The sequence below is a fragment of the Schistocerca nitens genome, chromosome 9, assembly GCF_023898315.1.
Source record: "Schistocerca nitens isolate TAMUIC-IGC-003100 chromosome 9, iqSchNite1.1, whole genome shotgun sequence".
NCBI classification, from domain to species: domain Eukaryota; kingdom Metazoa; phylum Arthropoda; class Insecta; order Orthoptera; family Acrididae; genus Schistocerca; species Schistocerca nitens.
The window spans coordinates 312,328,042-312,343,739 of NC_064622.1; the positions used below are offsets into that span (position 1 = coordinate 312,328,042).

Here is a 15,698-nt window from a genome sequence, read left to right on the forward strand (position 1 = left end):
TCAATGAGGCGAACTACTGTTTTTGAGAATCATAGTGTATATTCCATCCACAACTTTCCATTAACATTTTAGAGATTGAAATAGTTAGTTCACCTTAATACTAACTGCATTTGATAAGAGTGCATCTGTGTTCCAATCTGTTAACTAAGTTCAACCATAATACAATAAAATTACTGTACCAATCATCCAACAAGCATACAAGAAAAGTTACCTTTTCTCTATTCTAACGACAAATAAAATTGAAAAATTTTATTCCTCTGTGAAAAACTCACCACTGGATTCTGTAGGTTGACACTGACTCCCATGCCAATACAAAATATTAGCTGTTTTAATTGTTTCCAAATCCATAGTTCGGCTCAAGTCATAATAGTGACCAAAACTTGTTCTTGACTGTGATGGTATACCCGGTTTTATGTTCTGATAACGCCACGCAATTTTCATTTTCTCATCTGCAGTGGAAGAATTTGAAGGTTCACTATCATCTTCCTGTACCATTGCTGGTAATTCTGCTACCTGAAAACCACACAAACTCAGAGGAAAAGTTCACAACACAAAGGAGATGTGTACCTGAATCAATCAGCAAGAATGCTTTTTACAGACTCTAACAGTTACATCATTAGTATTTTGTATTTAACTTTCTGTAGCAAATTTTTAGCCCTCGAGTGGGCGCACCTGTGCATAATGTGCGCCAACCGAAAATAAAATGATTTTGTGCAGTTGCATTTTTGTTTAACAACTCCAAACCTACACCTATTCCTTCAGTATTGTGTCAGGTCACACAGTGATAAGATATGTTGTCGTACGTCCAAGTGAGCAGCAGTAATATAAAATACAAAGCGAGCTAGGCGAGAAAAAATTTACAATCAGTTCAAAAAATGACCCCACTTACAAACTAGCAACATAATCCCACATTGAGGCAGTCATCTACACGATAATTAGTGATTGAATAAGTGGCTGACTGAGATCTGATGCAATTGCACTGCTTAATGCTTCAAATGCATCATTACTGTCTCTCTAACACCTGTCCTTGGCAACAGAGAGTTAAAAACAGTAGTTCAGTTCATATTATGTAAGTTTATTTTCTCCTTGTTTAAATAAATTAAGATTAAACTGTGATTTTGATCTTACTCGACTTACCTTGATAACATAAGGAAACCTATTCCTTTCACGTGTACAAAGTGCACAGCGCGCCCGTTCGTTTTATGAAAAACAGCACGCGCATTTGAGGGTTAAATTAAAAAAAAAATTGCTTCGTGGGGTAATCAAACAAATTAAATACACAATGTAAGATAAAAATAAAATATGAAGACATCAAAGACCATCCCTACAGGTGAAAAGCATACAGTTATCATGAAACTGCAGAAACCAAATATTAGCATCACAGTTTATACGAAATACCTGAAGATAAATACGGAGCTTAAGAGCCGATATATAAACAACTCGAAGCTAAGCTTTCAGGCAATTCGGAGCTAAAATATTAATGAAAACACACACATGCACACCTCAACTATAAGGTGAGTATCTAAGTTACCTTAGGATATCCACTGCAGTCAAGTAGGGCTACTACCTTATTCTCTTTAACAATTGGTGTAGTCTAATTGGTTTGTTTCTGCATTACCAGAATTGGCTGCACATGGCAAAACATTGGCTACAAAAGTGAATGAAAAACAGAAACTGGAATTGTTAGAAATATGATATTGCAGAGGTATGTAAAAAGCTGGACGAACACAGAATATTCATGAGAGGGAGAGAGAGAAGGCGGTTCAAGTGGAGAATAGCAATGCTGCACATCACAAAGCCTGATGTATGAGACACATTACTGATGGTGCTGGTTACACTAAGTGTTCAGATAATATTTCTGCAGGACAGGATCTTCTGAAAGCAGTATTGGAGTAATCTTAACACTTGTGAGCAAAATGAGAATGTCCCACAGCTTACCATATGCAGTGGGCATGCATTTTACACAATGAATACTTGATCGAGTATTGAATTACTTATTTCTCTGATATGTAAGGTGATGCAAAGATAAAATACACTGGAAGTAGGTGTCAAATACACATTCAAGTCTTCCTTATTTAGGTGATTTGTGGTTTCCCCGAACACAATTGAGGCAAATATCAGGTTACTCCCTTAAACCAGGTCATAACTTATCTTTGCCCAACACAAAAATGTTCTCAATACCTGCTGTTTCTAAATGTCACTAGTTCCGCCTCACAATTAATTCTTACATTATTCAGTCAAAACAGTTAGGAAATATGATTTCTCACTTAATTTAGATGGTTTGTAATATGAAGTGAGAATAGAATTGAAAGGTTCAGAATTACAATGACACATGGGATCGTTCAATCTGAATCAGAGTATCTTCATTTAAATTTTTGTGGGATTCTGAACCACTTTACACAATTTAAGAATAGCTACTGTACCAAAATTCTGACTTTTTACATGACATAAAAGTCCAAATGAAATAGCAATGCCTCTACAAGAATCTCTCTGTCAACAAGAAACAACACAAAACAAAAACATTACAGGTACCACTTTGTTTGGCAAAAAAAAAGAGATGGATTAATAGTAGTTCTTCTTAATAAATTCAGAATAGTTTGTGGGATGGCTTTGTATTCCACCCAGGACTCTTCATTTTATTGTATTCACATGGTTCATCTGTAAGAAAGATTCCTGTACTGCTATCACCATCAATGAATTCGTGTGGACTGCTAGTTCATTTACCTACCAGCCTTCAATACTTTCAGCTATTGGATTTCTTGTGAAAGTTCCGAGAACTTTATATTACAGTATTTAGTCATAATTTATAACCTTTTGACCCGCCAGGGTAGCCAAGAGCGCAAACATGCTGCTTCCTGGACTCGGGTAGGCGAGCCGGCCCCGGATCAAATCCGCCCAGCGGATTAACGACGAGGGCCGGTATGCCGGCCAGCCTGGATGTGGTTTTTAGGCGGTTTTCCACATCCCGCTAGGTGAATACCGGGCTTGTCCCCAAGTCCCGCCTCAGTTACACGACTCATACACATTTGAAAACGTTTGCACTATTTCAAGACTTACACTAGACGCAGACAGCTGGGGAACACTACTTCCGTCCCGGGGGGTTCGGGGTGGCGGCAGGAAGGGCATCCGGCCACCCTCTGCATTAACACTGTCAAATCCGCCATAACAAAGTCGACCCCGCGTTGGAGCGGGACAAAGGCCCGAGAACGAAATAAAACAAAGAAAGAAAGTCATAATTTATAACCTTTGTGGTGTATGCAAAAGTAGTTTTTTTTTTTTTTTTTAAAAGAAACATTCTTGAATAAATGCTTCCCAGAGTTCTTGATGTTTTATTTATTCATCAGAACATCATAAAAAATCTAATCACGCAGATTTATGTCTGAGTTACCTGAGGATATCCACTGCAGTCAAGTAGGGCTACTACCTTATTCTCTTTAACAATTGGTGTAGTCTAATTGGTTTGTTTCTGCATTACCAGAACTCTTATATGAGTGAAAGGAATGATATTATGGCTGATTAATCTTCCACTTACATGTTACTCTACACAATCTCCATCTTTCAAATGGTTTTGTAGAAGCTACCCCCTGGTAAAGTATTATACACACTAAACAGTATTTTTTGGATGTTTGATTTCACATCTACATCGACATCTATACTCTGCAAACCACCATGAACTGCACGACAGAGGGTACATCTCATTGTACCAGTTATTAGGGCATCTTCCCGTTCCATTCACATATGGAGCGTAGGAAGAATGACTGTTTGAATGCCTTTTGGAATAGAGATCAACATAAACATCATTTCCGCCCTTTTTATTGTTCATGAAAACCACACACTGCGTGTTGTGCCACCATACAGTGAGACCTTCAGAGGTGGTGGTCCAGATTGCTATACACACCGGTACCTCTAATAACCAGTAGCACGTTCTCTTGCATTGATGCATGCCAGTATTCGTCGTGGCATACTATCCACAAGTTCATCAAGGCACTATTGGTCCATATTGTCCCACCCCTCAACGGCGATTTGGCGTAGATCCCTCATAGTGGTTGGTGTGTCACGTCATCCATGAACAGCCCTTTTCAATCTACCCCAGGCACCTTCGATAGGGTTCATGTCTGGAAAACATACTGGCTACTCTAGTCGAGCGATGTCATTATCCTGAAGGAAGTCATTCACAAGATGTGCACGATGGGGGCACGAATTGTCATCCATGAAGACAAATGCCTCACCAATATGCTGCCGATATGGTTGCACTATCGGTCAGAAGATGGCATTCACACATCGTACAGCTGTTAACAGTGCCTTCCATGAGCACCAGCAGCGTACGTCGGTCCCACATAATGCAATCCCAAAACAGCAGGGAACCTCCACCTTGCTGCACTTGCTGGACAGTGTGTCTAAAGTGTTCTGCCTGACCAGGTTGCCTCCAAACATGTCTCCTATCATTGTCCGGTTGAAGGCATATGCGACACTAATTGGTGAAAAGAATGTGACGCCAATCCTGAGCAGCCCATTCGGCTTCTTGTTGGGCCCATCTGTGCCACGCTGCATGATGTCGTGGTTGCAAAGATGGACCTCACCATGGGCATCAGGAGTGAAGTTGTGCATCATGCAGCCTATTGTGCACACTTTGAGTCATAACACAACGTCCTGTGGCTGCACAAATAGCATTATTCAACATGTTGGTGTTGCTGCCAGGCTTCCTCAGAGTCATAATCCGTAGGCAGCGGTCATCCACTGTAGTAATAGTCCTTGGGTGGCCTGAGCAAGGCATGTCATCCACAGTTCCTGTCTCTCTGTGTCTTCTCCATATCTAAACAACATTGCTTTGGTTCACTCCAAGACGGCTGGACACTTCCCTTGTTGAGAATCTCTCCTGACACAAAGTAACAATGCGGACACGATCAAAGCACCGTACTGACCGTCTAGGCATGGTTGAACTACAGACAACATGAGCCGTGTATCTTCTTCCTGGTGGAATGACTGGAACTGATTGGCTGTTGGACCCCCTCCGTCTAATAGGCACTGCTCATGCATGATTGTTTACATCTTTGGGTGGGTTTAGTGATATCTCTGAACAATCAAAGAGACTGTGCCCACAGTCAACATTCATCTTCAGGAGTTCTCGGGAGGGGGTGATGCAAAACTTTTTTTGATGTGTGTGGATAACTACAACATCTGCAAAAAGTCTTTTGTTACTATTAACATCGTCTGCAAGATCATCAATATGCAACATGTACAGCAAGTGTCCCAACACACTTGCCTCAGACATATCCAAAGTTACTTCTACATCTGATGACAACTCTCCATCCAAGATAATGAGCTGCACCCCCCATACCAAAAAGTCTTCAATCCAATCACAAATTTCACTTCATATCCCATATGATGGTGCTTTTCACAGTAAGTATAAGTGTGGTACCGAGTCAAATACTTTTTCAGGAATCAAGAAATACTGCATCTACCTGGCTGCTTTGATCTAAAGCTCTCAATAAGTCATATGAGAAAAGTGAGTCGGGTTCCACACAATCAACGTTTTCAGAATCCATGCTGGTCGGTATGGAAGAGGTCATTTGGTTTGAGATACCTCACTATGTTGGAGCTCAGAATATGTTTTAAAATTCTACAAAAAATCAATGTCAAGGATAATGTACAGTATTTTTGAGGATCACTTCTACTACCTTCCTTGTGACTTGTGCCTTTTCGAAGAACTGGACACAGTTTTTTGTTTGAGTGATCCACGCTAGCTTATAGTAAGTAGAGGGGCTAACTCAGCTACAAATTCAGTATAGAACTTGATCGCGATTCCATCAGGCCCTGGGGCTTTGTTTAATTTTAACGATTTCAGCTGTTTCTAAATATCACTGACACTAATACTTATTTCACTCATCTTTTTCGAGGTGCAATGGTTAAATTTGGCCAATTCTCCTGTGTTTTCCTTTGTAAAGGAATATCTGAAAACTGAGTAATGCACTTCTGCTTTTGATTTGCTGACCCCCAGTTTCAGTCCCTGACTCATTCACTAGGGACTGCCAATAACGGGCTTCAATTATGACTTGAATTTCTTTGGGCTTTGTGAAAGATAATTTAACAATATTCTGCTACACCACTCATTAAAGGCTTCATGCATTGCCCTCTTGATAGCCAAATGAGTTTCATTCACCATCTCTCAATGTATAACCCTATTCTTTGTTCTACACATATTAGGCACTAATCTCTTTTCTTTATAAATTTCTTTACAGTGAAGAGTCTCTCCCATTATGAACTGTTCTACTGGGTGCATATATATCCAGAGCATGGTCAATTATACATTTAAACTTGAACCATAGTCCCTCTACATGCCCCTGCCCTCTGCTGAATGTTTCAAGTTCCTCACTAAGATGTGACAATATTGTTTATTTATTTTTATCTAGTATACTGTGTACACACACACACACACACACACACACACACACACACACACACACACACAGGGTGGTCCATTGATAATGACCGGGTCAAATATCTCACGAAATAAGCATCAAACGAAAAAACTACAAAGAACGAAACTCGACTAGTGTGAAGGGGGAAACCAGATGGCGCTATGGTTGGCCCGCTAGATGGCGCTGCCATAGGTCAAACAGATATCAACTGCATTTTTTAAAATAGGAATCCCCATTTTTTATTACATATTCGTGTAGTATGTAAAGAAATATGAATGTTTTAGTTGGACCACTTTTTTGGCTTTGTGATAGATGGCGCTGTAATAGGCGTGGTATATGTACGTGGTATCACGTAACATTCCGCCAGCGCAGACAGTATTTGCTTCGTGATACATTACCCATGTTAAAATGGACCGTTTACCAATTGTGGAAAAGGTTGCTATCGTGTTGATGTATGGCTATTGTGATCAAAATGCCCAACGGGCATGTGCTATGTATGCTGCTTGGTATCCTGGGCGACATCATCCAAGTGTCCGGACCGTTCGCCAGATAGTTACATTATTCAAGGAAACAGGAAGTGTTCAGCCACATGTGAAATGTCAACCACGACCTGCAACAAATGATGATGCCCAAGCAGTGATGACAGATTTTTTACACGCATTCTATTTAGTGACAAAGCATCATTCACCAACAGCGGTAACGAAAACTGGCATAACATGCACTATTGGGCAACGGAAGATCCACAATGGCTGCGACGAGTGGAACATCAGCGACCTTGGCGGATTAATGTATGGTGCGGCATTATGGGAGGAAGGATAATTGGCCCCCACTTTATCGATGGCAATCTAAATGGTGCAATGTATGCTGATTTCCTATGTAATGTTCTACCGATGTTACTACAAGATGTTTCACTGCATGACAAATATACTTCCAACATGATGGATGTCCGGCACATAGCTCGCGTGCGGTTGAAGCTGTATTGAATAGCATATTTCATGACAGGTGGATTGGTCATCGAGGCACCATACCATGGCCCCCATGTTCACCGGATCTGATGTCCCCGGATTTCTTTCTGTGGGGCATGTTGAAGGATATTTGCTATCGTGATCCACCGACAACGCCTGATAACATGCGTCAGCACATTGTCAACGCATGTGCGAACGTTACGGAAGGCGAACTACTCACTGTTGAGAGGAATGTCGTTACACGTATCACCACATGCATTGAGGTTGATGGACGTCATTTTGAGCATTTACTTAATTAATGTGGTATTTACAGGTAATCATGCTATAACAGAATGCATTCTCAGAAATGATAAGTTCACAAAGGTACATGTATCACATTGGAACAACCGAAATAAAATGTTCAAACGTACCTACGTTCTGTATTTTAATTTAAAAAACCTACCTGCTACCAACTGTTCATCTAAAATTGTGAGCCATATGTTTGTGACTATTACAGCGCCATCTATCACAAAGTGAAAAAAGTGGTCCAACTAAAACATTCATATTTCTTTATGTACTACACGAATATGCAATAAAAAATGGGGGTTCCTATTAAAAAAAAAAAAAACGCAGTTGATATCCGTGCCACAACCGCATCATGGTCACTAATGCCAGTTTTTATGTGGACACCCTCAAATGGGTCATGTCTATTTGTTGCCATTACAGGCAATGTATTACCATAACGATTGGGGTTCCTAACTAGTATCTGTTCCAGAAGGCACTTAGTAATGTTTCACAGGATGTCGTATCACACTCACCGCCAACAAAACTATAATTTCCCCAATTAACTGTTGGAACATTAACCTCTAACGATGATTACAGTGTGATTGGGGAACTTCGTACAAGTGAACTAAGGTTTTCAGTTACATAAGGAGATGAGTCTGATGAGCGACAGAAGGATCCGATTATTATTTTAGGCCCAGTCCCGATACAGACCCTTGCCCAAACAATTCCACATGCAGCTTCAATTTCTGTCTCAGTGGATTTGAGTTTCTTGTCTACTGCAACAAACACACTACCTCTACTTACAATCTGCCTACAGACTTAAAATTTCCCTAAAAAATCTCACTGCTCTCAATTTAAAGTTTCAACCATCTTTCAGTATCTAATATTATGAGAGCTTCGCTGCTTCTCAGGAGTGCTTCAAAATCTGGCCTTTTGTTGTGAATGCTTCAGCAGTTAACAATTAGGATTTTAATATGGTCACATGTTGGAGGCACTTCTTTCAATCTTACTCTGAAACTTCTGAGTTCCCTGCCACTATCTTTATGTAGACTGGATGGAGAGTGGCCTAATCTAAAACAGCCTTGTGTGCACCCCACACAGATTTAGCTCTCTGAGTTAGCAGCCTCTGATGTGTAATGCACACCTGACCCATTTAATCGGACCCTACAGTTCTCAACCCTATTGCAAAAGTCCGGGAAGTCGTCGCCTAGCGTGCCACAAAACCTTCGAAGTCTCTGGTTCAGTCCTTCCACTTGACTCAGAACCAAAAGGCCACCATCGGTAATGGGGACAATGCTGCAAATTGTGAGCTCATTGAAACTCCACGCACAAGGCTGTCTTCTCACCTTCTTTACCAGTCACTGGAATGACACAAGCTTGACCTTGGAGGCAGGACAACAGGCATCATTTGTTCCAACATGTGTCACAATCTGCAACTGGTTGCACCCTGTTCCATCAATGGCTGCTATAACAGACTCTTCAACATGTTGAGTGAGGCCCCCAGGCATACATATTGAGCTCACACAGTGTCCTTTCCTGTCCCTTGCTGCCAATTTCCTAAGTGGTACCATAATTTGCCGTACATCTGAATGCCGATGATTAATAAACCTAGAGATTTTTCCCCAAAGAGTATTTCTTTTGTGGCGAACATTAATTGCATAGCTACCATAAATGTCAAATACAGACAATAATCAAATCCAATTACTGTATTTTGAGGAACAATTTCTCAAAATTATACGGTCCATAAACATAAGAGTTCAACAACCAGTAAAATGGATAAATTAATGTACAGTTTCCCATTCATTTTTTCCCACTCGTCTCTCTATTCCATACATACAGAGTAAATAATAAAGCTGTAACTCTGAATGTGTGATAACTCTCACAGTTAAATGCAGTGGGGGCACCTCCCTTCCAAAAACTTAATGATTTTTTCAGTTATTTTACTTTAATTTGAACGCCTTATACTGTACACATAAACACAATAACAAGCCTTTCCTTTTCTAAGCTTGAAATAATATAAAACCAATTTCTATACTATATCAACAATGTAACTTGGTCCTTTTGCAGATGCTGAAGTATAAGTATGCAGTTGTCGCAGTGTATACGGGAGGGGGAGGAGGGGGGTTGAGAAACAAACCCCATCTCTTCCTTGCAGGGCAGGGAGCACACTAGACTCAACAATGGATATGCAGTGTTTCTACAATGCTGTGGCATATTGTATTGTTTAGTAGCTAAAGTTGTTGTTAGAAGAAAATACTCTGTACCAGGTTGAAGTTGCCTGACCTCCACTAGTTATTGTACTCACAGAAAATGGCCAAGTTTTATTGTGAGTATAACATTTGCAGAACATGATGTAGATAGTTACATGGAAAATGATAGTAGAAAAATTATGTACTGTTATAATCAATACTAACCACTGCTTCCGGATCAACATCTTGTGAAGCTGCAATAACAGAGTGGCCACACACAACTCCTTCAGCTAAGAAGTACTTCATAATGAATTTTGAAAAGGTTCCATATTTGTCCTCTTCTGAAAGAGTCAAGAAAAATAAAACTGAACTGAGCAAAGGAAAATTTCTTAATTAAATTATTAGAAAAGAAGGGACATAGCTTACAATCTCCTCTATAATTCAAGAACTAGAAATACAATTTAAGCACTATGAGTGATGGATGACATACTATCTTGATGATATTAAAGCACTTACCCACCAACATCACTGTGCCAACAGGTATACCTCCACCTGCAAATGGTACAATTGTCTTCTTAGAATGCAACATAAGTTTACTAGTTAATATTAATGCAATCAAAGTTTATACTCTCTACTCATTGAAAGAATTACAGCTATTCAAGATAATTCAAATCTAACGTATCCTCACCTTTACAGGAGGTATACATTTACCACTTTTTATTCCCCTACACCGCATCATGTATTTTTCATTATTTATGTGCTACACAGGTACATGAGATACATCAACAAACTCACTGTAGACTTGTCCAATATCAAATACAGGTTTTCTTAATTTACTTCACCATTTTAGTTTCTATAACAAAAAGTGCTCTAAATATGGCATGAACATATCATGCTACAAGACGCATCAATCTGTTACCACAACTTTTATTTCGCACTTAGATCCACTGACTTCATCAAGTCCCAATGGAAATATCACTCTCAAACATAACCTAGCCCTACATCCACATTATAGCCAAGACTGTAGGAGGTTGGAAAGCCCACTATCACATTCTTTCCTTTCTGTCCATCTCTAGCACTCCCTCCTCCATCCCCCCCCCCCCCCAAAGAATTACCTCATCTGACAATGACAGAGAAGGATTCAACTGTAACCTCAAAGGTACAACCCCAGCATTTGTCTGAATACTAATAAAGGGGAAATGATGGTGGCCTGACAGGCAACTGAATATGAAATTTAAGCCCAACGTCTTAATAACATATTAGTACCTTACCTAGCACATTCAATATTTATTTACAGACCATACAATACACAAAGGACTGAACACTTTACAAAGGTTTTCCTCAGCTCATCATATTGTAGCATTTATGCTATCACTATTAATGACTTCTTATGGAATTGCAAAATGACTTGAAGAACAGGGAGCTTATTTAATATGATTAGAACATAAATTAAAATTTCTCTTGCTAACCGTGATACTGTATCCTACGCAAAAATAAACACTACAGTGATCATTACTGCTGGCTGACAATATTATTTGTAAGATTGAAACTTTGTCATTTCATATCAGCTGCACAAAATGGTATCCTTCGAGTCTCTGACACGCTGAGGCATATTTGTGATTCAAGTTCTTTATGAATACAAGTAAACCACTTATACAACAGATGTCCGGTTTACGAAAGACCAATTCTGAGCAATAACATTTTATGCCTGTCAATGAGACGACTGTAAATCTAGGCCCAAATTACGTCGATCATTGATGTACGGTTTCAAGTCATGGTTTCTAATTGCTATCAATGGAAACAACGTAAGGTAAGTATGCTTTGAGCACTGAAAGTTCAAACAACACAGTGCTTTACAAGCCATGGTCCTAGTGATGGATATATGGCTTTGATTGCCTCCGACCCTTGAAACAGATTAACCATCCAATTATAAAAATCCCAAACAATGGCAATACGGTAGTTTGCACATTTAGCACTCCCTGTCAGACGTGAAAATAGCCATGTATGGGAGAAAAAATGAAATAATGCTAGCAATAAATTCAATGATATTACTTCTAACGAATTCGAAATAAATCTTCCAAAATTAAAGCTTGAACAGTATGTCACCCTGCAAGACGATACATGTGCATCACTTACCGAACACATAGTCCAAAGAGGGCACACCAGAGGATATTAAAAACTGTGCATTGTGTATAGATGGTTTCGTTCCCTGGATTGGGGGCACCTTCGACTTCCATTTTTTCTGAAAGCTAGTTGACTGTGACATGTTACAGGAGCGTAAAACCAATGTTCATACCACCTGGTACACAGCCACATAACATAAACACTCCATCACTTCGTTTTGTTTACTTCTCATTCACAAAGCTCTTCATGCACAAAGACAAAACTAACTGGAATCAAAATAAAAATATCGATATCTAGCGACTTTTCAAACAGTTTAGAAACATGCCGATACACCCTGGATGTCAATAGAGCGGCACGGATGGCGAAAATATTTTCAAAGATCTGGATAAATGCGAGTAGGACTCACACACAGACAGTTCCATATAGATTTAATTATGTTTATAGACAGTTCATCCATCTTGGAAGGTCCGAGCAAGGTGGCGCAGTGGTTAGACACTGGACTCGCATTCGGGAGGACGACGGTTCAATCCCGCGTCCGGCCATCCTGATTTAGGTTTTCCGTGATTTCCCTAAATCGCTCCAGGCAAATGCCGGGATGGTTCCTTTCAAAAGGGCACGGCCGACTTCCTTCCCCGTCCCTCCCTAATCCGATGAGACCGATGACCTCGCTGTCTGGTCTTCTTCCCCACAACAACCCCCCCCCCCATCTTGGAAGTCCATAAATTCAACAATTTTAGCCTATTATCGTTGTCAATACTGGTAAGATAAAAAATGTGTAACATAAATGGCCGCATGAACCACGAATTGCCGTATGATTTAATGTCTTTCATTCGGAAGCTTAAGGTTGTTACATCGCCAAGCGACTATTGACCTCAGCATGTGACATAAATTTCAACGTGATATCTCCAGTCGTTCCTGAGAAAAAGGGGTCTTACCAGACGGACATACAGACATCGAGTAACGAATAAGAAAAAAAAATATTTTCTTCCTGTGGCATAATTACCACTTAACAAATTTTAGATTTCTTCCGTAAGTTGTACTGTGGAACCTCGCTTCCTGCCAAATTTCATGTTTAAAGGTCAACGAGAATTTCCATATAGGTCTTGATATGTGAATTTGTATCAAAGCCGTATCTTTTGCTTTCTAAATCTACAGATTTACTCTGCAAACGATGGGAGGTGCATGGCAGAGGGTACGTCCCCTTGTGCCAGTTATTAGGGTTTCTTCCTGTTCCATTTACGCGTGGATCGCGGGAAGAATGATTGTTTGAATTCCTCTGTGCATGTAGCAATTATTCTGACTTTATCCTCACGAACACAGTGTGTTCGATACCATGGGAGCTATAGTATATCCCTAGATTAATCATTTAAAGCCGGTTCTTGAAACGTTAATAGACGTTTTCATGATAGTTTACTTTTGTCTTCAAGAGTCTGCCATTTCTGTTCGTTCAGTATCTCTGTGAGACACGGCCATGGATTAAACAAACCTGTGACCATTTGTGCTGCCCTTCTCTGTATATGTTAAATATCTCCTGTTAGATCTATTTGCTACAGATCCAATACACTTCAGCAGTGATCTAGAACCAGTTGCATGGATGATTTGTAAGCAATCTCTTCTGTAAATTAATTGCACTTCCCCAATATTGAACCAATAAACCAAAGCCTACCATCTGATTTATCCATGACTGAACCAATGTGATTATTCCATTGCATATGCCTACAGAGTGTTACAACCAGGTATTTGTACGAGCTGGCCGATTCCAACATTAATATTACAGTAGTAGGTAATTCCTTTTTTTTTTTCGTTTTATGAAGTGTAAAACTATACATTTCTGAACATTTAAAGCAAGTTGCCAATCTTATCAAGACTCTGACTGAATATTTATACACCCTTTTCATACAGTACTTCATAATAGATAATTGCATCAACTATGAGGGCTCGAACTTTAATAGTGGCAACTATTTATTTACAGCTCGTACAAAATAGATACGTGTTTCAAAGTTTTACTGACCTTCAAAGTAGTCACCAGCATTGTGTATAACCCATTGCCAGCGATGTGGGAGTCATAGGATACTCTTAGCAGTGCCAGTTGTGTTGATAGCTTGAGCGGCGCGGTCTGTTGTCTGACGAATTTGTAGCAGTTTTGAAGCGAATGCCGTGAAGCGTTTTCTTCAGTTTAGAAATCGAGTTAAACTCACGAGGGCATAAGTCAGGGGAGTGCAGTAGGTGGTATAGCACTTAGCAGCCCCATCAGTCAAATAAATCAGTAAGAGCTTGCACTGTACATGCTTGAGCATTGTCTTGCATAATGATGGTCAGATCCTGTAGAAAGTGTCATCAATTCTGTTTCTATGTTATTCATTTTTGGAACACAACCTACAACCAGCTTACACACAGAAGTGATGACACTTTCTGCAGGGACTGACCATCATTTTGAGGATATAACTCAAGCACGTACAGTGCAAGCTGTTATTGATTTGTTTGACTGATGAGGCTGCTAAGTGCTACGCCACCTACTCCACTCCCCTGGCTTTAGCCCTCATAAGTTCATCTCCATTTCTAAATTGAAGGAAACACTTCACGGTATTCGCTTCAGAACTGCTAAAAATTCGTCAGGTAATAAACTGCGCTACTGGAACTGTCAACGCAACTGGCACTCCTAAGAGTATCCTATGACATCCACATCACTGGCAACCGGTTATACACAATGCTGGTGACTACTTTGAAGGTCAGTAAAACTATGAAACACATATCTATTTTGTACAAGCTGTAAATAAATAGTTGCCACTATCAAAGTTCCATCCCTCATATTAATATTGATTAACAGAAAGTGTTCCAACATACTTCCCTGGGGCACACTCAAAGTTACTTTTACATCTGCTGATGACTCTCTATCCAATATAACATGTTGTGTCATTGTTACCAAATATTCTTCAATCCAGTCACAAATTTTACTTGATACAGCATATGATCATACTTTGATTGCATTGATGTAGAAGCCTAAATTTTTTACTTCACCAAAGGACTATAGATCTTAGTATGAGACATAAATTTCAACTCGATACATCAACCCATTCATGAAAAAAGGGGTTCTCAGCAGTTGGACATATAGGGGACAACAAAGTGATCCTATAAGGATTCTGTTTTTATTGATTGAGGCACAAAACCCTAAAAATGGACAAGTCGCTAAAATGAGGGTGGTACAACTGGTGTTCGCATGAAATCAGTCGATTTGGTTGTGGTGACAGACTAACTTGTAGTGTAGGTTAGATTGAAAGGTGATAATTTGGCTGTGATATGGTGAAGCCAATGAATGCAAATGCCAAATAAAGGTTGCAGTAACAGATTGACTTGTTGTGTATCCTAATGTTTCCAGTCGCTCTATATTTGACTGGCCGATCTGAACTTGATGCCACTTGCATCGTACTCATTTTGGTTACTCATTCGATTGGTGGGTGATGAGTTGACACTAGATGCAATGTCAGCACATCACTTCACTTAGCCCATTTACAAGTGGTGAAAGTGAGTTTATGAGATTTCATCTGCGATACAAAAGTCAGATATATAGCCTGAATCAAGGAACTACTGTTGATGAAAATTATTTATGGCCGTAGCAAAATCCATGAAGGGTGTTGTTGACAATGTTTGCATGGTAAACTTCTGAAAGAAGAGAAAAAGTGTCAGCTAAACATTTCGAAACATGGATATTCATATTACAAAGAAAATATATACATATA

General features: G+C 39.7%; 1 protein-coding gene across 2 annotated transcripts in view; it reads right to left on the minus strand.

Annotated features, from left to right (window-relative positions):
* LOC126203815 (elongator complex protein 4) overlaps positions 1-12,205 on the minus strand; it is a 55,591-nt gene extending 43,386 nt beyond the window's left edge. For both annotated transcript variants that reach the window (XR_007540379.1, XM_049938184.1), the window contains exons 1-4: positions 11,974-12,205; positions 10,354-10,389; positions 10,063-10,178; positions 273-513 (exon numbers count right to left, since the gene is read on the minus strand). Coding sequence is in view for 1 of the 2 variants with exons in the window: in XM_049938184.1 (XP_049794141.1) it covers positions 273-513; positions 10,063-10,178; positions 10,354-10,389; positions 11,974-12,103 (523 nt within the window). In the remaining variant the exon portion in view is untranslated. The remainder of the gene's footprint in view (positions 1-272; positions 514-10,062; positions 10,179-10,353; positions 10,390-11,973) is intronic.
* Between the last annotated feature and the right edge of the window lie 3,493 nt (positions 12,206-15,698).